The 25,005-nt window shown below is 50.5% G+C and overlaps 1 protein-coding gene and 1 long non-coding RNA gene across 9 annotated transcripts in view; both read left to right on the forward strand.

Moving 5' to 3' along the window:
* Positions 1-7,733: 7,733 nt before the first annotated feature.
* LOC123385122 lies at positions 7,734-8,730 on the forward strand. Of its 2 annotated transcripts, none has more exons than XR_006597252.1 (2): positions 7,734-8,046; positions 8,425-8,730. It is a non-coding gene; the product is annotated as an uncharacterized LOC123385122 (long non-coding RNA). The 2 variants fall into 2 exon arrangements; XR_006597253.1 differs by having other exon boundaries at positions 8,428-8,730.
* A 7,997-nt stretch (positions 8,731-16,727) lies between these two features.
* STK32B (serine/threonine kinase 32B) overlaps positions 16,728-25,005 on the forward strand; it is a 391,794-nt gene continuing 383,516 nt past the window's right edge. The window contains exon 1 of one of the 7 annotated variants that reach the window (XM_023253316.2): positions 16,728-16,913. In XM_023253316.2, the coding sequence (XP_023109084.1) occupies positions 16,862-16,913 (52 nt within the window). In that variant the 5' untranslated portion in view covers positions 16,728-16,861. Of the gene's footprint in view, positions 16,914-19,831; positions 20,281-24,645; positions 24,783-25,005 lie in introns of those variants that run through there. The other 6 variants (XM_019829756.3, XM_019829759.3, XM_045056598.1 and 3 more) reach the window with 6 other exon arrangements.

Below are 25,005 nucleotides of genomic sequence, written 5' to 3' on the forward strand. Positions count from 1 at the left end.
TATGGGTGGTCTATGCACTATCTTCATTTGCACGTGGTGTCTACGCATCACTGGTGTCTAAAAGGTACGGGGTGTTTTGTGAATTGAGAAAAAGTCACTGTGGCACAGGAGAGGCAGGGCCCTAAGCACGCTATAAAATTGTACCATCGAGACGTTTCGGAACAAAGACGGGAAAAGGCAAAAAAAGGCAGATTGAGGAGTATGTTTCCAGACCGGTCACGGAGATCTCACACTGTTTACGTTGCTTTTCCTAATTGCATTTCATCTTGCTGGGGCGTCAGACTCTTGTTTGTTGCTAATTCATTCGTTCAGTAGGTAATTGTTCCATAGCAACCATGCCTCTTACAACTACAGAGTTGGTCTTTTTTTTTTTTTTTTTTTTTTTACATTTATTTATGAAAGAAAGAGAGGGAGAGAGCGAGGGAGGGGCAGAGGGAGAGGGAGAGAGAGAATCCCAAGCAGGCTCCGTGCTGACAGTGCAGAGCCCGATGCGGGGCTCGAACCCACACACAGCAAGATCATGACCTGAGCCAAAATCAAGAGTCGGACCCTTAACGGACTGAGCCACCTAGGTGCCCCTGGAATTGGTGTTTTGAGAGAGGAGCCAGAAAATGTATGGAAATTATTAGTCTTACGGAGGGCACTATAATAATATCCTCTTATTTAAAAAAGATTTTTTAATGTTTATTTATTTTTTTGAGAGAGAGACAGAGACAAAGTGTGAGCGAGGGAGGGGCAGAGAGAGAGGGAGACACAGAATCCGAAGCAGGCTCCGGGCTCTGAGCTGTCAGCGCAGAGCCCGATGTGGGGCTCGAACCCACGAACCGTGAGATCATGACCTGAGCAAAAGTCGAATGGTCAACCGACCGAGCCACTCAGGTGCCCCATTATACTATTCTCTTATACATGGGTATCAAAAGTGTATAAAACACACCTCTCAAAGGTATCATTTTCCCTCTGACACCTGGGCTTCTGACATGCTGTTCCTGTGCCTGGAAAGCCGTTCCCGGCAACCAGACTCAGACTCCTGGGCATCTGGATCCTCCTTTTCCTGACAAGGCATTTTCTGACCTTAAATAGGACGAGCCACCTGCTGTGTTCTCCCCTAGATTCGGGCACTTCCCTGTCCTAGTGCGAGTCACGGACCTTTTCTTGTTTACAATTCTGTACCAGCACACCTACGCTGCTTCCAGCTGGGTTCTGAGCACCCAACACAGGGATCCACCCCAGGAATGGCCCAGGTGCTCCCTCCCTGCCAAAGAAGAATGAGTAACAGAACAGGCTTTACCAATAGCCTTCGGAAGCACCACGCCCCTACGGGGCTTCCCCACACAGCTTTCTCGTTTTCGCTACCCACGTCGCCCTGGTTTCCCCTGACGCTTGCTAAAACTTGATCCTCACCCCGAAAAACAACTTGGTGTCGTGTCAGGTGTTCTCCCGGGGGATCTTCACATTTTCCTGCTCGAACCATCCTTCAAACACACGCAAAGCTGTCCTCCTAGGCTCATACTGCTTCAGCCGGTTCTTGAGTTGGCCGCTGCCCTTGACCTGACGCCAGAGGGGACTCCTGGGTTCTCCTCCCAGGCCCCATCCTCCGACTCTGGTTCTAGACGCATTTTGCAGCCTCATCACGGGAGTCTTAACATTAAGCTCGGAAACACAGGGCATAGTCAACTTTTTTGTCTGCTGGAGTCAGTTTTCTTCCCACTGGTCAGCAGAGTGGCCCCCTTCCACTGACGCTAAACGCACACCTTTGTGGTTAGACATGAATTCGGTTATAGAGTCCCAGGAGCACCTCCACAGACCTCTCAAAACTTCTGCTTCCCTTTACACATGCCCCCGGGGAGAGACCTGAGCACGTGGCTGAGCACAGGGTGGGGGGTCGGGACCCCGACGGCCTCGTCTCCATCACTCGCCAGCTCGGGGATTTCAGAGCAAAGCTCCTCGTGTCACAAGCAGATTGCGAGCCCCACACGCCTTTCCCTCTTGATCTGATTTACAGGAGCTGGCAGGGGCCACTTCATGGTGGGTCACCACCCTTGTTCACCGGAGAAGTGGCGGGTGAGCCGGTTCCTGAGTCGCGCTGTTCACACCTTAAAGGTGGGAAAGCAGTCTTTTTACAGGACGGTTACAACAATCACGTGAATGTTCATAACGAGCTTCTTATGATGCTCAGCATGCGATGCTTGCTCAGTGAATGGGAAAATGGTGGCTAATGTTCTCAGTTCCTTGTAGGGACCAGAGCAGTGAGAGCATGCCAGGCAGACAGGAGGGAGAGGGGACAAGGCTCCCTGTGTGCATTGGGCCTGACTGTGGGGTGTCCCCACGGCTGCAGGCAGGTAGAGGAGGAAGTCTACACGTTGTCAGGGTAGGGGAGTAGAATGGGGGCATTTCCAGATGGCTGAGCTGGGCCTTGGGGGGTGGGTAGGGGTCCCTGGTGGCTTGCAATCCTCTTGGGAATTTCCCGCGTGTGATCTGAAACATGGAGGGCGGGGACAGATGGAAGAGGCGGGCCACTCCAGGTTTTGTTTTAGGTGGCAGGATTTTGTTTTTTAATGTTTACTTATTTACTTGGAGAGAGAGAGAGAGAGGGAGAGGGAGAACATGAGCAGGGGAGGGGCAGAGAGAGAGAGAGAGAGAGAGAGAATCCCAAGCAGGTTCCATGCTGTCAACCTAGAGCCTGACACAGGGCTCGAACCCACAAACCATGAGATCATGACCTGAGCCAAAATCAAGAGTCAGACACTTAAGTGACTGAGCCACCTAGGTGCCCCAGTAGGCGGCCGTTTGAATAAGCCGGGGAACTTCCATATGATGCTTGTCTTGGGCAGCAGCGAGACAAATGGACCCCTGCACCCACCCATCAAATCTTAAGTTTATTTAACTAGGTTCAGTCACATATACCGTGCAGGTATTCTCAACACAGCATCACTATGTCAAAGCTTTATCGTTGGAGTAGCCTCTGGGAACAGAGCAGGGAAAGCAAGAGGAACCCACATTTCAAGGACAGGGGAGGGGGTGACAAGCCTCTGAGTGTCCCGGGCCAGTTCATGGGCCAACAGTGATCATTCTTCTCAGCAACCTTCCCTATAGCCCCCCAGTCAGGGCAGAGGGGCTGGCCATTCCCAGCAGATACTTGGACTCATATTCACTGAGCTAAGGATCTTTGAAAATATTTGTATTCAAAGTGTACAAAATTACCACGTATTTGCGTGAGAAACACAAATTCATGTAATTGTAATTTTTTATGATTTATTTATTTCTTTTATTTTTTTAACATTTATTTATTTTTGAGAGACAGAACAAGACAGAGCACAAGTGGGGGAGTGGAAGGGGGGAGAGACACAGAATCTGAAGTGGGCTCAAGGCTCTGAGCTGTCAGCACAGAGCCCAAGGCAGGGCTTGAACCCACCAACCGTGAGATCATGACCTGAGCCGCAGTCAGATGCTTAACCGACTGAGCCACCCAGGTGCCCTTGTAAAATTTTTAAAAAATTACTCTCCATGAATGTTTTCAAAGTTTTACTTTTCTCCTATAATTCTCAAAATTGTCTATTAAAATTGAAAGGCAGAAAGTCCATTAAATGAAAGAATAAAATTTTTATTTTATTTTTTTAAATTATTTTTTAAATGTTTATTTAAGAGAGAGAGAGAGAGCACATGAGCAGGGGAGGGGCAGGCAGAGGGGAAGAGAGAGAATCCCAAGCAGGCTCTGCACCATTAACACAGAGCTCGACGTGGGGCTCGAGCTCATGAACCGTGAAATCATGACCTGCGCTGAATCAAGAGTTGAACGCTTAACCTACAGAGCCACCCAGGCGCCCCAAGAATAAAAATTTTAAGTAAAAATTTTGTCAATCAAAATTGATTCATTACTTTGAAAATGTAACGAAATCTCACTGAATACGTTTATAAAACGAAACTTTTCAGTAGGTAGTGATTCAAGCGTTCAATGCCCATCTAGTTGCCAACATAAAGAATCTGGATCAGGGGCGCCTGGGTGGCTCAGTCGGTTGAGCGGCCGACTTCGGCTCAGGTCACGATCTCGCAGTCCGTGAGTTCGAGCCCCGCGTCGGGCTCTGTGCTGACAGCTCGGAGCCTGGATCCTGTTTCAGATTCTGTGTCTCCCTCTCTCTGACCCTCCCCCGTTCATGCTCTGTCTCTCTCTGTCTCAAAAAAAAAAAAAAAGTTAATAAAAAAAATAAAAAAAGGAATCTGGAGCACCCTTCAAACAAATTATACCTACACTTACACATACCCAGATATAAGCGTAAGATGAATTTTAATAATGCAAAATGTTCCTGAACCATCCGGCCAGTTGTGGCTCGGTCCTGGCCGATGCATGAGTGCTTCTGGGTCTGCTTCTTGGAACCAAAAGGAAACAAGGAAAAGTTACCCCGCACTGAAGGAAAACACTGCTTTGTTGTACAGGAATCTTGTTGTGCCCTCCAGAGCAGAGAGTCCGCACGTTAAACTAATTTATCTTTTCTTGAGACAAAATCCTTGGGCTGCTCCAATCCTCCTTACATTTCAAAGCGGTCTCTGCCTCTCACAAATCTTGGAAGCATTTGGGTGCAGCCACACTCTGCGTTTAGGAGACGACGCTGGAGATGCCCAGAAGCGTTTCCAGGTTCCTGCTGCGTGTTTAGGACTGCGGCATGCTGTGTCAGATCCCGAGTGACCGAGGCCCCCGCAAGTTCCTTAACATGCCGAGAGTGTGTCTGTGATTTGCAGGCCCTCTGAAGGGGGGGGGGCAGCGCAGGAACCCCTCTTGTCTTGGCCGAAGGGGATGCCTTCTTTTTTGCTAGATTCTGATGGAGGGTAGTTACTGTATCCCTAGATCAGTCTATTTCAGCTTAACTGGGTGATAAGCGTGATTGGTTTGTCAAAAATAAACAAACAAAAAAGGCTATTTTCTACCCTCGCCTTTAGAGTGTAAACTCTAAGAAGGAAGATTTTGTTCTGCTTTCTTCCCCCCCTTGAACAGCCTGTAGCAAGACCTTGAAGAATATACAGTGGATGACTGCACAAATACACAAAGTATCTCGATGGCTCACCATGTGCCAAGGTGTGACGGCCGCTTAGGACCCCACGCAAAGCCTGGCATAGCCCAGAACGTGAGAAAGGGTCAAATACATTATCCCCACCGTGGAGGAGTTGCCGTTTTCCTTGTCTTGCGCACAAAAGAGCCATGGAGGTCAGGGTCCTTCCGTTGGAGGGGAGACGCGGTCCAGCTGCCCAGTAGAGGACCCTGGCTCAGCACACCTCTCTGAGGATGTCACCTCTCCGGGCTGACCTTGGCTTTGTAAGTTTCTCTTTCTCCAATAAGGTCTGTTCCTTCACCCACACCACGTAGCTTTGTGGAACTTGTCCAAAACCTAGGTACACAACCTTTAGGATCTACTTGGTATAACGGTCTGTCCATCATCAACCCCCCCCCACCCATCTTATCTACCGTCTCAAGAATTGAAGAAGCAAATGCTCTTCAAGAACTTAGGCTAGTGGTGCAGGGGGCAAGTGTGTAAGGCTGCACATTCTAGACAGCATGATAAATTCTGTAATATGGAGGTGAGCACGGTCTGGGGGGAAGCCATGAATTGGAGACAAGGACTTACTCTGTCCAGGTCAATCTGACAGGGCCTCACCAAGGGGGTGATATCTGAGTGTTCGCACCTGGACACCTTCTTTTCCTTGGTTCACTCCCTTATTCCCCTGTGAGGGTTTTCTGGGGTCACCTCCCCAATAAAACACTACATTCACGTCCTCTTTTCAGGATTGTTTCCTGGGGAACTGGCCTAAGACTTACTGTTTCTTAAACACCAAATTGATGTCATGGCCAACAGAGTGCCATCATCGAGAGCTGTGCTGCAGAAATCCAGTTTGGAGAACACCTCTAAAGACCTTCCTGCCTGTAACACTTCTTACTGTGCAAGGCAGGGGACCAGGCCATGCTAAGGGGCTGGGTTTAAGTTCAGACTCCGTATCCGACCAGCTGCGTGACCTTGAGTGATGTATTTGTCTCCAGTGGCTGCCATAAAAGTCCCACAACCTGGTATAAAAACTTATTTTCCTGCAGCTCTGGATGACGTGAGTCCAAAATTAAAATGTCAGTAGAGTTGGCTCCTTCCGGAGGTTTCTGAGGGCGAATCTGTTGCGTGCTTCTCCCCCAGCTTCTGGTGGCCGTTGGCAATCTTTGATATTTGTTGGCTTGTAGATACATCACTCCAGTCTCTGCCTCTGTCTTCACACGGACTTCTCCCTGTGTGTCTCTATCCCTTAATTTCCCTCTTACAAGAATGGTCATTGGATCAGACCTCAATCCAGTACAACTGCCAAGACCCTATTCCCAAATAAGGTTACATTTATAGGTTCCAGGTCCTAGGACTTGAACATATCTTTTAGAGGGCACAACTCAACCTTTAACAGGCAAATTGCCTAACCTCTCTGGATTCACTTTCCTGTTTGGTAAAACAGGGGTGAAAATAGGCTGTTAAGAGGATTGAATGCTGAAATATGTGTCAAATGCTTAGCTCGGATCCTGGCACACATTAAGCACTTGGTCAGTGGCGGCTGGGATCACTGGTGAGTGAAGGTGTCAGCCAGAACGTCCAGAGCCCTGGGTCTACCAGATGGTCCCAGATCTTTCTAAGGCTTTGCAATAAATGAGCTGTCATGTCAGGGGCTGTCACACAGACATGTAGCTCGTATAGGTCAGCACTGTCATGAATGATGATGGAAAAGCTCAAGGGTTCCCTTCTTTGAGTTGGGAAATGGGGTTCAAAAAGGAAGAGCTGGAGTTCGTTCCCAAATAGTCTTGGAGGCTTAGCCGAGGTTCACATGGAGAGAAAAAGGCATAGAACTGGGATCAAAGTGGTCAGGGTTTGAACTCTGTGCAGCCATTTACTGGGTTTGTGCACTTGGGCTAAAAGCACCCCCGGACCCTGGCTCCTTCCCCTCCCACACCTGTGATACATCATCCATTCCATTATTCTCAGGCGGCCATCAGCCTATACATTGTTCTAATTACTTCTTTCAACAAACAGTGCCTTTTCAGATCAATGAAGAATAAGGAAAGTAAAAGATTTTGTGGGTTTTTTTTTTATCATTCGTTCCTTCTTCAATCTTCTTCATTTCTTTCTTTTTTTAAAAAAAAAATTATGTTTATTCACTTTTGAGAGACAGAGGAAGACAGAGCACAAGCAGCGGTGGGGCAGAGAGAGAGAGAGAGAGGGAGGCACAGAGTCGGAAGCAGGCTCCAGGCTCTGAGCTGTCAGCACAGAGCCCAGCCCAGGGCTTGAACTCATGAACCGCGAGATCGTGACCTGAGCTGAAGTCGGACGCTCAACTGACTGGGTCACCCAGGCGCCCCTTCTTCATTTCTTTATGTAGAACTGGGTTTCTGACCTATAATATTTTCCTTCTCCGTGAAGATCTTCTTTTAACATATTGTGTAGGGCAGGTCTGCTGGTGATGAATTCCCTCAGTTTTTGTTCATCGGAGAAAGTCTACTTCCTTCGCTTTTGAGGGATAATTTTGCTAGCTATGGAATTCTTGGTCGGTGTGGGTGGGAAATGCAGAAAAGCATGAACAAATTGGAGGCCACTGCCGCAACCATCTACCTACTTAACCCCTAATGGCCCGTGCCTTGATCATCACAGGATTTGGGGCTCTGCGTTGTGGATGTGCCTGCAACTCGACATATGTCATAGCGGTAGCTGCCCAGGACCTTTTGAATGGGGGCAGGAAACTTCCCCTTTATGAATCCTGCTTATGTCTCCAGCAGAGAATCAGAATTCCATTTCCCAGCTCCCCTTGCAGCTAGGATGGAGGCATGTGACCAGATCCCACCAATCAGGACCAACCAAAGGAGAGTTGACTTCAGAAGAAAGAAAATGGCGGCAGTAGTTGTACCTTCTATTCAGCGTCTCCAATGCCAGAGCCTGGACGCAATGGGCTCGTGTTTGTAGCCTGTTCAATGGCGTGTGACAATCATGGCTCCTGGCTGCTTGGTGCCCTGGTCAATTCTCTCGGCATCCCAGCAGTTACGTAAGCTAATGACTATCCTTCAATACTTTCCTTTTATGCTTATGGGACCTTGGGTTCGCTCTGTTCTTTGTGACAAAGAATCCTGATAGTGTGCTTGTCTGCAAGTGTAACTTTGTCACCTGTGACAAATACCCTCCCTGCCTATCTCAAAGGTTTGTGTAATTACAATATAACGCATGCTAAAGCCACCTGGAAGCAGCTAGGTGCAAGAAGCCAAGGGACCGTGTGTGTTTTATTCCTCACCGAATGCCCAGCACTTAGCATAGCGCTTGGAAGGTGTAGGTGTCCCATGAATACTGGCTGAAAAAGAAATGCCATAACCCCCACAACTCACGCTGGTAAGAATCATCCTGAACACCCTGCTTCTTCTCCACACAGCAGGCCCCTTACGGCTCTGATTATGTGAATTGGGTCCAGGTGTCTCTGAAGTCAGAAAATAAACTCCCCAAGTTTGGGCCAGACTAGAAGATGGTGATGCGTCTTGATGAGCAATCAGGTGGACCTTGAACAAGGAGGATCAGGTTCTGCCGGCACCAATTCATTCAAGGACAGAAGGAACTGAAGCTTGCAGCTGGCATTTTGAGGCGAAAGCTTCTAAAATTCCTGTTGACGGTCACGGAAATACTGGTTTACGGTTATACATTCAATACCACGGCAAGGGGGGCATTAAAAAAATTTTTTTTTCAACGTTTTTATTTATTTTTGGGACAGAGAGAGACAGAGCATGAATGGGGGAGGGGCAGAGAGAGAGGGAGACACAGAATCGGAAACAGGCTCCAGGCTCCGAGCCATCAGCCCAGAGCCTGACGCGGGGCTCGAACTCCCGGACCGCGAGATCGTGACCTGGCTGAAGTCGGACGCTTAACCGACTGCGCCACCCAGGCGCCCCAAGGGGGGCATTTTAAATTGCGCACTACAGATCCCTAGCAGGAATGTGAATGTATTGTGATGAAATTGGTGTTGAGATGGACACAGCAGCGTCACCCAGTGATGGGGGCTGTCCTGCGCTTGTAGGGTGTTGCCCAACATCACCGGTCCCTCTCCACTAGAAGTCAGTAGCACTGCATCCCCCCACTCAGGACAATCAAAAATGTCTCCAGATGGAGACAAATGTCCCCTGGTGGGAGATCACCTCTGTTGAGAACTGCCGGACTAGAGTAATATATATATATATTTTATTTCAGACAAATGTGTTTTATAATTAAAAGGGAGGGCTGTTCCCAAAGGTGTAAAAAGTGGCAAGCCATTTTGTTTCCATATGTAATGTTCTTAGACGAGACATGGATTGCGCTCCTATATTTGTATCACCCTCTTATCTCACACATAATAGCCACGGCTACTTGCTTTTTACATGTTATATCAGAGTATTTGCATGTTTTTTTTAGAATCATGGGGAAACCGAAAGCATTTGAGTGAGCTTCCAGATTATCTTCCAAGTGTTATCAAAATACTTTCACTAATATATTGATCAGTATTTCAGCCTGTACCATTTTCCTGGCAAGCCCATCAAAATGTCATCAAAACTTGAAATCTAAACCTCCTTTGTTTTGAATCCATTTCTCATTGCCTATTCATAAATAGTCGTATCAAGAACAGCTGACCTCTTTTACTCATCTTGGATATACTCATTGTTTTTTTGTTTTTTTGTTTTTTGTTTTTTGTTTTTTTGTTTTACCAAATCAGGAACATTTGTATGTCTTGAGCCTTGGGAGGTAGCAGGACTCTCCTGGGTGTTTTGGTTTGAAGTTCACAATGATGTTATAAGATAGGAAAAGTTATCCCCATTTGGCAAACAAGCTGAAAGGAAATGACTTGCTCAGGCTGAATGATGGAACCATGAATGAGTGGCCCAGCAGCTAGAGGTGGGTCTTACTCCAGCCTGGAACCCTGACCCTGCCAGAACCCCAGGCTCCCCGCTAACAGGTGAGCAGTGCAGAGAGAGGGAGCGGAGCCAGACCCGCACACTTTGAGGATTCTGAGAATGAGGCGAACTTCCCTAAAGCGAACCAGGAACTTCTGGGCATGTTAAAGTGGGAGACGATAAAGACGGTTCTTTTCTAGAGACCAGCTCTGGGGAGGCTCTGAAAACTCAGAGCTGAAAAACGTCTCCACGTTTCAGCCTGTTTCAGCTTGTACTCAGTCATAGTAACACTGCTTTTATTTCGTGAGGGTTGGTATGGGGACTTGCCCCTTTTGGTACGTGCCGGTGCCTGACAGGTGTTTGTTGAGTGAACGAATGAATAACTGAAAAGGCGCAGGACAGACAGTGAGGGAGAAGAGTGTATGTGACGTCCCTTTGGTCTCTCTCAGAACCTCCCCTCCCTATCCTTCATCGGAGACAATGCCAGTCACTGCTGTGTTCTCGAGTGATCCTCAGTTCTGAGAAACAACGTAACAGAATTCTAGCATTGGAAGACTACTTAGACATGACCTCATCCACATTCTATCCGGTTCGTGAATCATCCTGTAGCGTTTCTGACATGCCCGTTAAACCCATTCCCCGGTTCATTTGCTCATTGAATCTTTCCGTTTGTGGGATGCCTGTTATGTGACTAGCTTGTTCTGGATGTGAGGATGATGATAATGACAACGATGACCTTGGCATTCATCCCGTCTATATTGGTTACGTAATGAGCTGAACCAAAAGAAACCCTTCAATTAATTTAACTATGATAGTGTACTGTCCAGAAGTAGGCAGGCCATCCAAGTCCAGCAGGGCATTTGGCTACATGAGGTTACCAGAAACCCAGGCTTCTCCTGTTTGCTCTCTTACTTCCTAGGGCGTGGTCCTCTCCTGAAGCTGAAGTTGGCTCAGGCTACCATGTCTGCAACACAGCCTACAAGAGGGCAAGGGGGGGGGGGTGGTGCAGTGGTTATGCACATCGCTTCTCACATCCTATTGGCTGGACCCTAGTCACATGGCCATTCCTACCTGCAGGGGAAGCTGGGAAATGTAGTCTCTTGCCTGGTAGCCACGTGCTTAGCTAACACCGGCTATGTGTGTTGTAGTTTTAAGAAGAAGGGACAGATGGATGCCAAAGATCAAGTCATAGTCTTGGCCATACAGCCCGACTCCTTTATTCTTTCAGTTTACACATAAGGAAACTGAGGCCCCGGGAGGGGAAGTAGCTTATCTGAGGTCCCTCAATAAGGTAGCGGCCTGTTCCCTGCCTTGAATGCCACACACTTTCCACCTCCATGATTTACCTCTTTTAGTAAATCATTATTATGACTCCTGCAGCATGTGACGTCTGCTTTCTAGGAGAAGAATGTTTTCTCCCTGATAGAGATTATCGGATAGATCAGTGGTTCTCAGTCCTTTTCTTTGGTCGGAAGTGGTGGATTCGTGGAGCCTTTGGAGTAACTATAGAAGATTTTAACTGTCTCCCCATAAAAATACTCAAACGTGTGCCCGCACACACACAGGTTCAACTTCAGCTTCAGAGCGTTCGTGTTGACTCCCCTGAGCTTCTACGAATCCCTATAAACCCACGTGGGAACACAAAGAAACGCACTCCATGGATGCTGCATCTGGCAGCTACGGGACTTCCTGATTCAGCCTGGCTCACGTTACAGCTAGAACTCTCTGCAAATGCATAATTCGAGGTCACCATGGAGCTACTATGCAAATTGTTTTAACGCGAGGAGGAGGAGGAGGAGGAGGAGGAGGAGGAGGAGGAGGAGCTCGGGCTTGCTGGTCTGCCACGTTCCAAAGTATGAAAATGCCTGCAGGGAAGTTTTGCAATGCCAAGAACTGCAAACGTAACCACATTAGTAGCAATTTACGGACCCTTATATTGTGTAAGCGCACACAGACACACACCGAGACTCTTAATGATAAAAAGGTTACTCTGGAAATTACTATTTTTTTTTTTTTTAAATCATTAGGGATAATTTGCTCTCCGAGTGAGATGGTTCCCAACAACGGAACGGGGTGTGCAAACCATCCCTTATCTTGGTGTGCCACAAAACAGCCTTTATCATTCTTTTTTCCTTTATAATTTACAATGCTGCCAAGCAGAACATATTGAAACAGAGTGCAAGCAGACGGTATTTACTCTAAATGAACCAGAATCAAGTTTTAAATAAAATAGGCTTAACAGAAATGATAACAAAATCTGATCTAGCAGACTCTAAAAAAAAATGGCTTGGCGCAAAAAACACATCGCCCCGGGGAATCACATTAGCCTCTCTAGCACGATCGTGTTACATAAAATTAAAGGTTACAGCCGCTGGATCCAACTATGAATGCTTAATCATGTTCTCAATGAGACGAATAGCAGCCTCAGGAATCTACTCATGAAAATTTAAGGCAGAAAACGAATCCCAGTTCTTATTTCTGTGCTTATAGTCGGGATTCGAGAGGTAACATAGACTCGTGTGCTCAGCCCCTTGTCAGGTTCACGGGAGCATCCCGGGGACCGTAACCGTCATGATCTTTTCACAGCTGACCTTCTGGGAGAGCCAGATAGGCTTGGCACAGAGAAGCAGATGGCTTTTATTTCATTTATTTATTTTTGCACGGAGTCAGAAGACCATACGAAGCCTTATCAGTCTGTGAGCCAGGCCAGAGGCAATACCCAGAGCTGGCTTCCTCTGGAACACAGCCGAAACCGAGTTCAGCCATCCTCTCTTGAGGGGACTGGACGGCACTCGACATTGTCTGGGAGGGGGACGAGAAAAGTGCTCACCCCAGAGTAATTCAGCCAGACCGTGTCAGTCGTACGTGACCCGTTCCTTCGGCAATGGAAGAGTCCCGACTAGGGTTTCTGGAATCTTCCACCCTCAACTGTCTGTGGGGAGCTGCGGGCCCAAGGCCAAGAATGCCTGCGGCCGCCAGAGGCTCAAAGCCCCCCTCGAAGCCTCCAGAGGGATCCCATCCTGCTGACAACTTCATTTTGGATTTCTGGCCTCCAGAACAGTGAGAGAACATATTTCTGCCGACTGAAGCCAGCGAGATTGTGGTAACTTGCCACGGCAGCCGTGGGGGGTGAATGCAATAGCTGGGGCATTGTGGACAAGCCATCTGATCCTCCCAGCTCCCCCTTTTTTGGTCCCTCTGTAAAGCGGGGATGACAGTAGCGCCTCCTGACGTTACACACTAAGTGCCGAGATCGGCTCTGAAACACGCCTTGCAAAGTCAGGTGCGAGTTAGCGTTTGCAAGACTGTTTTCGAAATGAAAATAGTGTTTTTGTTTTGTTTTGTTTTGTTTTTTACTGCTTATTAAAACAGTGTGATTATAGAATACTTCTTCATAATAGCAATTATATAGTAATACAAAAGCCCTTAAAAGAGAAAATAAAGGGGCGCCTGGGTAGCTCAGTCGGTTAAGCATCCGAATCCTGATCTTGGCTCAGGTCATGATCTCGCAGTTCGGAGGTTCGAGCCCTGCGTTGCACTCTGTGCTGGCAGCGTGGAGCCTGCTTGGGATTCTCTCTCTCCCTCTCTCTCGGCCCCACCCCCCTCTCTAAATAAAGTTAAAAAAAATAATCTGTGCTGTACAACTCCAGAAATAACCACTATTCCATAGGTCCTTTCTCTCGGTTTTGATGTGACGTCTAACTTATGGATTTAAACCTTGGGGGCACCGCTTTGCGACCGGTGGGCCTTGGCATAGCTTCTCTGTCCTTCCGTTACAGGGATGACGGTAACGTCCACCTGCCAGGTTTGCGGCGAGGACTGAAAGGGGCAATCCACAGAAGAACTTGACGTAACAGGGCCTGGCACCTTGCCCGCCAGTGGGGAGAGGAACCAGGAAGGGCTGGCCTGGAGGGCCGAGGCTCCTTAAAGTGGAGGCTCAGAGCGATACAACACGTGCAGTTGTTGTGATCCTGGCCATTCTGCATGCTGAGGCCGTGTTCCAGCGACGTGCTCGCAATTTCTGCAGGATGCCCTTCTCTCTCGGCCACGGGGACTCTGCAGACGCCGCCTCTCTTCTTCCCCTGTGGCCTTCCGGACTCAGCTCGTGCACCATGTCTTCTGGGATGCCCTCTTTGACCTGGAGTATGCTTCAGCTGCCTCCCTCGTGGCCTCACAGCCTATGGTTCTATAGCCTCTGCACTGCCCCCCATCAAAGTGTGACCCACTCTGCCCTTGTCCTTGCCCCACACTAGACTTCTAAACTTCAGCTCCAGGAAAGCAGATCCCCTGTCTGACTCATATCCCAGGGCCCGGCCCTTAAGAGGTGCTCAGAAAGTGCCCACTCGACAGAGGTGGAAAGGGGAAAGAATGATGTCCTGACTCCTCTCCGGGAGACCTTCTGCCTTCCCTGGTTCTCAGGGCTGGAACCAGTGCCTGCTGTGTTCCCACAGCCTCCTGGGCTTCCTTCCACCACAACACAAACCCTAGTTGCAGCCTTTGCGTGTGGGACCGTTCGTATATGTATTAGTCAGCTCTCTCTGTGATAATGCTGTGGCACCAACATCCCTCACACCCAAATCTCAGTGGCTCACAGAAACACATTTTTCTTAGGAGCCTTGCGCTCTGCTTTGGGGATACGTGTGGGGTTCAGGCCTGTTCCTTGGGTCTCTCATGCTGGGAACAGAGGATCCCAGGACCAGCTCTTCTCATGATGGATAGCAGCAGCACGAGAGAGCTGAAACATGGGCCAGCTCTTAAAGCCTTCACTCTCTCAGAACTGGCACACTGACACTTCCTCCCATATGCCATTGGCCAAAGCAAGTCCTATGGCAAACCCCACATGAGCAGTGTGGGAGAAGTAGGAAACACCTCCTTATCCCAGTGAGCCACGGAAAGGACAGGAAGAGCAGGAAGAATTGTGAGTAGTCAGTATTTACACAATAGCCCATTATTGGAGATAGTAAACACCTCTTGTGCTTATTATGTTTCAGGCACCAACATCAATTCATTTATTCCCCATAATAACCCTAGAAGGGGGAGGTAATATTGTCAGTACCCATTTTACAGATGAACAAACCGAAGCCAGAGGAGGCTAAATAATTTACCCAAGTTAACTCCCCAGAGAGTAGCAGAGTGGGATAAACCCTGAGCGGAACAGGGCCCGGAAGCCAGGCCTGTGAACATTTCCTCCGCTAGCCTGTTGACCTAGATAGAGGCTGTATCGCTTTATGCTGCATTCAGTCTGGTGCCTGGTTTAGACGGGCCAATCCGTGCTTGTTGGCAGAATCAAAGGCAAGAAATGTTTACCGGTCATTTATTACATACCAGGTACCGTTACCTGCTTTTATAAATCGTTTCTGACATAATCCTGGCAGCAATCCTGGGGAGTTAATATCAGTCTCCCCAATTCACAGATAAGGACTCCAAGACGAAAATGAGGCTTGTCTGACCCCAAGGCCTGGCAGTTTGGGCCAATCTTAAATCTAGCCGGGTCGTGCTGGATGGGGCGGGCTCCATTTTTTCAGCTTTTGGCTCTTGTCTCTGGGGAGTTTTTCGCTGTATTAGAAGGGAGACAGCCCCTGGCCCCCAGAACGCCTGCCAGAGAGAGAGAGACAGAGCGCGAAAGATGGGGGTGGTCGGGGGAGAGAAGATTGGGTGGGGAGTCTCATAAAGAACACATTCTTCCTACCAAGGCCCAGACAGTGACTCAAGGCGGCCAGCAGATGGCAGGATGTGGCCAAAGATCCCCCGAAGCCAGGCGTGCTGGGCGGGCTGCGCGGGCTGGATTGCAACGCGCGGGTAACCAGCTCGCCCCTCAGGAAGGCTCCCCGGGGGTCTGCGCTCTCCCTACGAGCCTCGGGGTGCACTCAGAGCACCCAGCTCTTAGCACCCTGGTCCCAGGCTCGTCTCCTTCCCCGATCTGGGCTCCCCAGCTCCCGCCGCCAGGGACCCACGCACCCCGATGCGAACCCGCCCTTTCATCAGACTCCGAGGCCGCGCAGTCCCAGGGAATCCCGAGGTGCAAGCCCGGGCACGCGTAGGCAGAATGGTTTGGGGCAAACCACGCCCCCGTGGGGGCCTCAGTTTCCCCATGTAGAATGAAAGGGGCCCTAACGGGCCTAGACTTTACTTCCGTTCCTTAAATACTCAGAAACACATAAAGAGGAAAGGCGTCTGTTGGGGAGAGCCGGCAGACACCCCCACTGCCCGTGTGCCAGCTCGAACGGAAAATAAAGCCCAGTGGGGCGTCCAGGACGGACCGAGAGCTCCTCTCCCTCCAAACCTCAGTCCACCTGACTCCACAACTGGCGGCAACGATTTTTCTAACCGTTGGGGTGTTGAGAGGTGACGTGGAGCGGTGTTTACGAGGCGCTCGGGCTGGGCTCGGCACACAGTAGGCGCTCACAAACCACTCCACGGCGCGTCGGGAGCGCCCCTCCCCCGGGATCGCGATTATTTCCCCCGCCGGACCCACCCCGCACTCCGCTCCGCATCCCCCGCCCCCCGGCTGCGCACCTCCGCCCGGCCGGCCGCGCCCCTTCCTCTGGGCGGCCCCCCCCCCGGGGGGCTGCGCTCGCCCCCCGCCCGCCCCGCCCCCTCCGCCCGCCGCGCCGCCTCCCGGTCCCCCCGCCCGCCGCAGCCGGCGAGGGGCGCGGTTGGGCGGCGGGGCGGCCGCGGGGAGCTCCGGGTTTCCGGGCGGGGGCGGAGGGGGCGCCCGCAGGGGAGGGGGCGCGGCGGGCGCGGTCCCGCCCCTGCGCGGCGCTCGGCGCCCCCCCCCCCCTCCCTCCGGCTGGCGCGCGCGGCTGCAGCCTGGGCTGGGCGCTCGCAGCGCGTCCCGTGGCCGGTTCCGCGCTCCCCGCTCCGCGCTCCCCGCCGCCCGCTCGGCGCCCTGTGCTCCCCGCCGCCCGCTCCCCGCGGCCGGGCATGTAGCAGCGGCCGGCGCCGCAGCGGAATATGGGCGGGAACCACTCCCACAAGCCCCCCGTGTTCGACGAGAATGAGGAAGGTAAGAGGCGAGGGGCGCATCCCTCGGTGCCCCTTAGCGGCGCGGGGTTTTGGGGGGCGGTGTGTGCTCGTCCCGGGGGCCGCTGCCTCCCCCTCCTCCCCTCCCCCCTCCCCAGGGGCCCGCGCGGACGGGGTGTGCAGCCGGGCTTGGGGAGCCGAAGGAGGAGCTGGACGCGGGTCCCGGGGGTGCTCGGCTCCAGCTTCCCAAGCCCAGGTCTCGATCAGAGCCTGAGGCAGAAGGAGGCGGCCTGGGTGTGTGTGTGTGTGTGTGTGTCCACGACGCGTTTGGTCTCTGCGCGGGCAGGTTCCACGCTGCTTCCCTCCCTCACCCAGGACAGCCTAGGGAAACTTTTCTTGCTTAAACTCCGTGATTCCATAGAAGGCGTCTCGCTCGCGGCAGCCTCCCTGGCGGGGTTGTGTGTGTGTGTGGGTGGGGGGGGCGCTGGTAGAGGTTGTCCAGTCTTATCTCAACTCCAGGGCTGGGCTTCCTTGTGGCGCGGGGCCGGAGGGCTCCGGATTGGAGCCGGCAGAACGCCTGTTTCCAGTGCTGTGTGGCCGTGGGCAAGTTGCTTAACCTCTCTGAAACCTTTGTTTCCTCGCCTGTGAGATGAGAGTGATGTTACCACCTACCACCGTAGGATAGGGGATTGTTTGAAGCTCAGCCAGTGGTCATCCGTGTGCAAAGTGTCTTAGAGATGTAATCAGCACAGTAGGGTTGGTGAGCTGTTAACTCTGCCTTTAAAACCCTGTGATGGTTTTCTCCAGGCTTCTCCATGCCCCAGAAAAGAGCTAGGATGTACAGAGCACATACTATGTGCCAGGCACTGCCCTAGGCTTTTCTGTGGGTTCTCACAGTGTTCACAGCAACCGTATGAGGTAGGTACTTTTGTTGTTCCATTTTGCTCTTGTAGAAAGGGATGTGGTCGGGTTCCTAAGGAGCGGAGCTGGCTTGGGGGGTGGATAGTCTGCCCTGGAGACAAGTGGATCTCATGGACACCCAGGCATAGGCTTGTGTGCATAGATAGATCGTGGTTTCTAGAATGGCCAAGGCTATGTGGGTGGTAGTCACATGCTGGTCCAGATAGCCCCTCTCAAAAGGATACGTGAAGACAGTTAACATGAGTTAAGCAGGTCAGGCCTGTTTGGTCCTTTTCTGAAGGAATTCCTAGTCTAGCGGCACTGAATGATCCATGACCATCCGTGGTGATAAGGGCAGGGAGTGGGGCTGGTGTAGGCACTTGGGCACCCAAGGACACCTGAGGCCTTCCCGGTTCTGTAGTCTGGGGCACAGGCAGGCCAGGCATGGACAGAGGAGAGGTAGGCAGGGAGGTGGCGGAGGCCCTTGGGTGTCCCGGGAAGAGTCTGGACACCATGCAGCTGAACCTACGCCCCAGCCAAGTTCACACTGACCCTGAACTTCTCCATGGAAGTCAAAGCATTCTTGACACTGAAAGTGATTTTGACACTGTAGGAGTACTCTGCTGTGGGGCAGCCTGCTTGGGGTGGCTGTGGGACAGGCCTGTCCCCTTTTCGGAGCACTTTTGTCCTTCGAGATTATATTCGGGGCTGCTCGCATCTGGGAAGATATATACTCATTGACAGGTGGAGAGCATGACTGGCGTCAGAAACCTTCTATTTGCAACAAGTCAAAGCTCTCCCATCTGTTTTGGTGAAGGGATCTATATTCGTCTGCCCAGGCTGCCATCACAAAATACCACCGATGCTTAAACAACAGAATTTGTTGGTGCTGGTGGCTTCAGTAACAGAAATTTGTTTTCTCGCTGTCCTAGGGGCCGGAAGTCCAAGATCAAGGTGCTGTCAGGGTTGGTTTCTGGTGAGAGCTCTCCCTGGCTTGCAGATAGATGGCTACCTTCTCCCTGTGGCCTCGCATGGCCTTTCCTCCGTGTGCTTGAGGAGCTAGAGAGAGATCTCTGGTGTCTCCTTCTCTTCTTTTAAGATCGGCAGTCCTGTCAGATCAGGGCTCCGCCTTTATGACCTCACTTAACCTCAGTTATCTCCTTAAAGGTCCTGTTTCCGAAGGTAGTCACACTTGGAGGTTAGAACTTGAACATGAAGTTTGGAAAGGACAACAAATGAGCCCGTACCAGGAGCCTTTCATGAAAGCCATGAACTTCCTACATAGAAGAAAGCGCAAACTTAACACATCAGCTCCAATTATAGGGGTTCGTGGTTCTGGCCTGGATCAAAGCTTGTACTTTAAGTAAGGCCGGGTTCTTAGCATGTTTCTGTCTTTTTTTTTTTTTTTTTTTTTGCCTCCCTTATGTTGACGTCTGTGTCTGTCCTTTATCCCAGAAGATGTGCTGTATAATATTGATTGGCAAAATAGTTCTATCTGGTGTAGCCAGCCTTTTGATTTTCCTGCTGTTGTCATTCCTCGTTCTAGAAGCAGACTGGGCCCAAGGTCGACTGCCTGTTTCAGGGCTTGTCCAGCCCAATGAAACATTAACTTGTTTGATTTTGCCAAGGTATGCCTCAATTATTTTCCTGTGCAAATAAAGCACTGGTATTTGCCACCGTTTGAGTCAAATTATCCTGGAGGCATTTACAGACCATCTTTCCTGCACCCACCCCTATGATGGGCACCAGGAATATGAAGAAAATGAAGGCAAAATCCTAACCCTCTGGGAGCTTCTAGGGCAAATAAATGGCCAGGACGATGCAGGGAGCTCAGAGAGCTATGGTATCTTAGAAGAGAGTCTTTAACCCTGGGGCAAAGGGGAGAGGCAAAGAAGACTTTCTCCTGTTGAGTCTTGTGAAAATGGTAGGTGTTACCAGTAAGGGTGGGTTGGTGGAGCAGGGAAGAGTGTGTTAGAAGGCTGGAACAGGATGTGCTAAGGCAGAAGGTGAAGAGTAAGCATGGCTCAATGGGGAGGTTGTGGGGCGTGGCTAGTACTCCTGCAGTGTGGCCTGTGAGGCTGGGAGGCACAGGAGATATGAACCCCGAGTGCTGGACCAGCTTTAAAGGGCCAAGTGGCCATCGGCTCGGGCTTGATCATTTAGGCATCTGGAGTCACTGGAGAATTTTAAGCAGGGAGTGAGCGACATGGTTCAGTGAATGAGCACGCTGTCCCAAACCAGAGCTGGTGGGTGGTTGACGACAGTAACACCTACCCAGGCGAAGCAAGTCTGGTTTGTAAGTAATTTAATGCTACCCTGTGGCTGAAGCTTTGCCATTGCATAATTGTCCCACGGCTCACTACATTCTGATGGCAAAAGTTTAACTCGCATCTAGGTAATATTAACGACTGTGACTTACTAATGCCTTGCACGGACTACTTTTTGTACCGAATTGAGAATCCTCACCAACTCGGCCCGGGAGGTCTCAGAATCTGCATTTTACTAGAGAGGTAAGTGAGGACCTCAGGAAAATCCCCTGGCCTGTGTGCGGGGGGGGGAGCTGGGACTCACACCCAGGGCTATTTACTTCTAGAGTCCGGCACCTGACCGCGTTCCCTGTGCCGCCTGGAGGCCCAGGGGAAACTTGGCTCTCCCACATACATACGGCCACGCGGACTGAGTCCAGCACTCAGATCAGGCTTTGCGACGGGGCTCTTTGTACAGACGTTGATAGGAAGATAGTAGCAGTATATTCTGACGGTACTTGCTTGTTTACAGTAATCATCTCACGTATCATCTTTGCAAAAAGCATTTGTTGGGCAGTTACGTCACAATACAAATTCTGGGAATGGAAACAAAATCCTCCCCCGTTCCAAGTTCATATAAAAATTGCATTGAAGTTGTTTTTCCCCCCTCACTCTCCTTATCCACACCTAGACGTTTTTGTATAGGAGTGTATCTGCCGCAGAGACCAGGATTTCTGCTTTTTCTCCTAGCCTTGTGTTTAAAGAAGCTTAAATCACAACAGTGTCCTCAAATCGATATTTTAACGGGCTGTGACATCCCACCAAATGGAACTATTATCATTTACTTACGTATTTTCTTTTTGTTAGACAGTGAGGCAACTTGCATTTTTCCATCTTTATAACCTAGTTCTTGAACATTTTGCACATTTTTTCCTTCTTTTAAATGAATTTCTTAAAGCATAAGGGGAGAGATTATGGGATCAAAGGGACTGAATACTTTTTGGAACTCCAGAAATGTCAATTATGTTTCCGAAGGGTTTTTATCAACGTGCTATAAATTTATGGCCGGCATTCACATTTGCGGGGTATCGATTTAGCAACCTCATAGCCAGCTCTGGGCATTCTCATTTTAGAATGTCATAAATTAGAAGGTCATTTAAGACTAAGCGTTACTTCGGGGCACCTGGGTGGCTCAGTCGGTTAAATGTCCGACTTCAGCTCAGGTCATGATCTCGCGGTCCGTGGGTTCAAGCCCCGCGTAGGACTCTGTGCTGATGGCTCAGAGCCTGAACCCTGCTTCGGATTCTGTGTCTCTCTCTGTCTCTGCCCCTCCCCCACTCACACTCTCTCAAAAATGAATCAGTGTAAAAAAAACAATTAAAAATAATAAGTGTTATTTCTAATATTATTGGGTCAGGTAATTTCACATGCAGCTTAGAACGAACACATCTTGGTCTAACTAAATACACAGCAAAAGTTGCTCTTTCTTCTGGAAATATTCAGACACCTAAGGCAATTAAATAATCACCCCCTAGAGTTACAGTCATGCTTTAGCTGGAGACACTCTTTTGAACCTGGGGTGTCTCAGTCACGTGTGATTCATCAAGTATCTGATGTCTGTGCTGGGGGGTTCACTCGTGAGTTTGCCCCAACTTTCTTAGTACTTTAGGCCAAGTCCTTCACGTTACAGCTTGGTTTCCATACTTGTAACAACGGTGGCTTGGGTATGAGGTGGAAACCAAAAAGATTCCGAGAAAGTTCAGCATTGCATGCAATGAACTTTGCTCTTCTAATTAGAGTCTCTATAGAGGTGGAGGCTAGACAGATGCCATGTAAGGGATGTGGGTTTAGGGGCTCCGTGTTCATACCTGTATTCAGCAGGTGCATATTTAATGCAGGCGTCTAGGATGTAAACCTTAGACTTGAAGGTTTTTAAGATCTGGACAATCATCTCGATAAAGTCAGACGTATGTATGCCAACGATCGTATTTCATTGCTTCTAAGGCATTCGTTTTTCCACGTTTTCAGTCTCTGAAATTGGGGGTGCAGTTTGGCTAACGTGGTATTTGTGATGGAGCGCCTAATTTTTTTTTTTTAACTTTTATTTATTTTTGAGAGAGATAAACAGTGCGAGTGGGGGAAGGGCAGAGAGAGGGAGACACAGAATCCGAAGCAGGCTCCAGGTTCTCTTGAGCTGTCAGCCCAGAGCCCAGTGCGGGCCTTGAACCTACGAACTGTGGGATCATGACCTGAGCCAGAGCTGGACGCTTCACCGACTGAGTCAGCCAGGTGCCCCTGTGATGTGGCTTTCTTAGGTGCATGGGGTCACAGCTGTTCACACTAGTGTGGTACATAATAGGGCTAACCGAGCTTTTTCAAGTGACTGGAAAGATTCACATCGTAGATGAATTGGCCGCATTTCCTTCTTGGTGGCACGTAAAACCATGCGTACGTTGAACGTGGATGGCACCTGAGATCGGGTGGGATGTGGCACGGTAGACGAGCCTCCTCCCGTAGTAAATGACAGAAAACCAACACGAGGTCCTTTGACGGGAATGGACCGGCTCTGGTCACTTGTCACCACCTCCATCACCAGCATCTGGTCCAAGCCTTGGGCTGGCCTATTACAAGAGCCTCCCTCACCGGTCTCCTTGCTTTCGCTCCTGCCCCCCTGAACATCACCTCAGTGCAGCACCAGAGTGGTCCCGTAAAAGCGGGCGTGGGGCACATCGGACCCCGCTCAGCCCCCTCGGAGGTCTTACAGATGCCCATCAGGCCCGGCCTCTCTGACCCCATCTCCCTCCTTTCTCCAGCCCACTTGCCTCCCTGCCGCCCCTCGGACGCACGGGCGCCCTCCTGTCTCTATTCTGTCTTCACACAAATGTCACCTCCCAGTAAGGCTGTCACTGACCACCCTGCTTACGATGGCACTCCCAACCCACCCTCCTGGCCTTGCCTTGCTTCACGGCAATTTGTCATCATCTGCCGTACGGTTTAGTTTACCTACTTCCTTAGGTATAGTCTGTCTTCCTCCGTGCGGTCACAAGCCCCCTGAAGGTAGGGGACGTGATGGGATTTATTCACTGCTGTGTGCCCAGGACCTAAAAGAGCATCCGATACACAGCAGGTGCTCAATACATTCTTGAAGGATGGATGAATGAAGGTGTGCATCTCATGGCGGAACCAGGTGCTCAGCGGATGTCGTCAGGGCTCTAGATCCTTGGATTCTCTGCTCTCTTCTGCATGACTTTGGGCCGGCTCTCTCATCATGGGGGCCCTACCACCTCTGGGCTCGGAACCTCACGGAAGAGGGAGCATCTCTTTTCACAGCTATTGCAGAACAAAATCCCAGGGTTCATTCTGACCTGTTGTGGTTAAGTCCTGAGCATTCTGGAACGAATCACTGTGACCGGGGAGAATGAGGCTCCACGTGGCCACACTGGGTTACATGTCCGACCTCAGGGCAGGCGTTGGTAGCACTTGGGGCATCTGGGTTACGAAAGTGTGTGAAGGATTTTCCCAAGCATTGCCGGCTATCAGCAGCAGCAGAAGGGCAGCTGGGCGAGGGGCAGGCAGGTGAAATGGCCAGAAGCACCTGTTATTAGCGTGTTCTTTGAAACAGGTGTGGGACCCTCTGGCTCATCTCATTTAGGCGTCTGTCTGATCCCATGAGACCTTCCGACCAGCAGCAAGCACTTCTTTTTCCCCTTTGTGCCTGCAGGGCTGAGGACAGGGCCAGTGAAGGCGCATAACAGCTATTTGTTGAGTGAAAGGTGGAAGGTAGAGGGAGGGGAGATGGCTTTCCCACAACGTGCGCTGGAGTGAAGAGGGTGTTAAGACGGAGACAGGGTTTCTGGTGAGTCTTGAGGGAAGGGTTTAAATGCCTTGAGAGAAAAAGGATCTGTATTTTAGGAGGATCAAACAGCATAAGCTAGCACTGAGCTTAGGCATTTTCCTGAGAGAATTGGGAGGAACAAAATATTCTTAGCAGTGCTCAGTTGTCTAAAATCTGGGCTCGGAACAATCGCAGATGGAAATGGAGAAAATGTTCCAGAAGGAACAGCGAGGCTAGAGGATCGCGACACCCTGGAGGAGTATTCTCCTACAGAAAGCAACGGGGCTTCCTCTCCCTTGCGGCATATCTGGGAGTTCCTCGGGACCGAGCCCTTGGACCTCTTCCTTAGCCCCTTGTCCTGTCTCCCTGCTGATCTTGTCGTCGCCTGCATGCCTCGTATCAGTCACCCCGTATCATTCCAGGTACAGTCAGGAGTTTTCAGAAAGGAAAAATGTACTACAAAGGATGGCCATCTAGTAAAAAAGGCTAACTACGAGAAGCAGTCAGAGAGGACTCTGGGAGTCCAGAAGTAGCAAGTTCAGCAGGACGGCTGCTCCCTGCGGGGCTGAGGGTGAGGGAACAGGGAAGGGACTGGAATCCCAGAAGCCTTGTCTGGACAGGCTGTGCTTCCATCTTTGGAGAGGGCCCGGGGGCCAGAGGAACGGGCAGCCTACTCGGGGGCAGAGGACCTTTGCGGAGGGTGCAGCTCATCCTTGAGGGCCACCGAGGGGAGGGCCGCCAGGCCCCCTGCACGCTGGCCTGCCAGTTGCCAGGTGTGGACAGTGGCTGCAACAAGGGAGGAAGCCCCGCCCCCTGTTCCGGTCTGGCAGTGCCTCTCGTGCGCCCTCTGTTGGCGGTTCCTGGCGCGAAGCACCGCCCCCGCGTCACAAAGCAGTGGATTTGGAGCCGAGAGACAGTACATTAATAACGGGTATGCATTTCTTTTTTTTTAACAGTAACTCAGTAATTTAGTTCCTTCATTCATATTTCTCCTCTGGGCTCCAAGTCTGTGTTTCTATGTAATCCCACTTGGATGTCTCGAAAGAATTAATGCCTTAGATTCAAAATAGCCTCAGTCGAACTCACGTGCTTCCGGAGTTTCCCGGCTTACCGTGTAGCGTTATTATCTGGCCGGTTGCAGAGGCCAAAATATC

The sequence above is a fragment of the Felis catus genome, chromosome B1, assembly GCF_018350175.1.
Source record: "Felis catus isolate Fca126 chromosome B1, F.catus_Fca126_mat1.0, whole genome shotgun sequence".
Lineage (NCBI taxonomy): Eukaryota > Metazoa > Chordata > Mammalia > Carnivora > Felidae > Felis > Felis catus.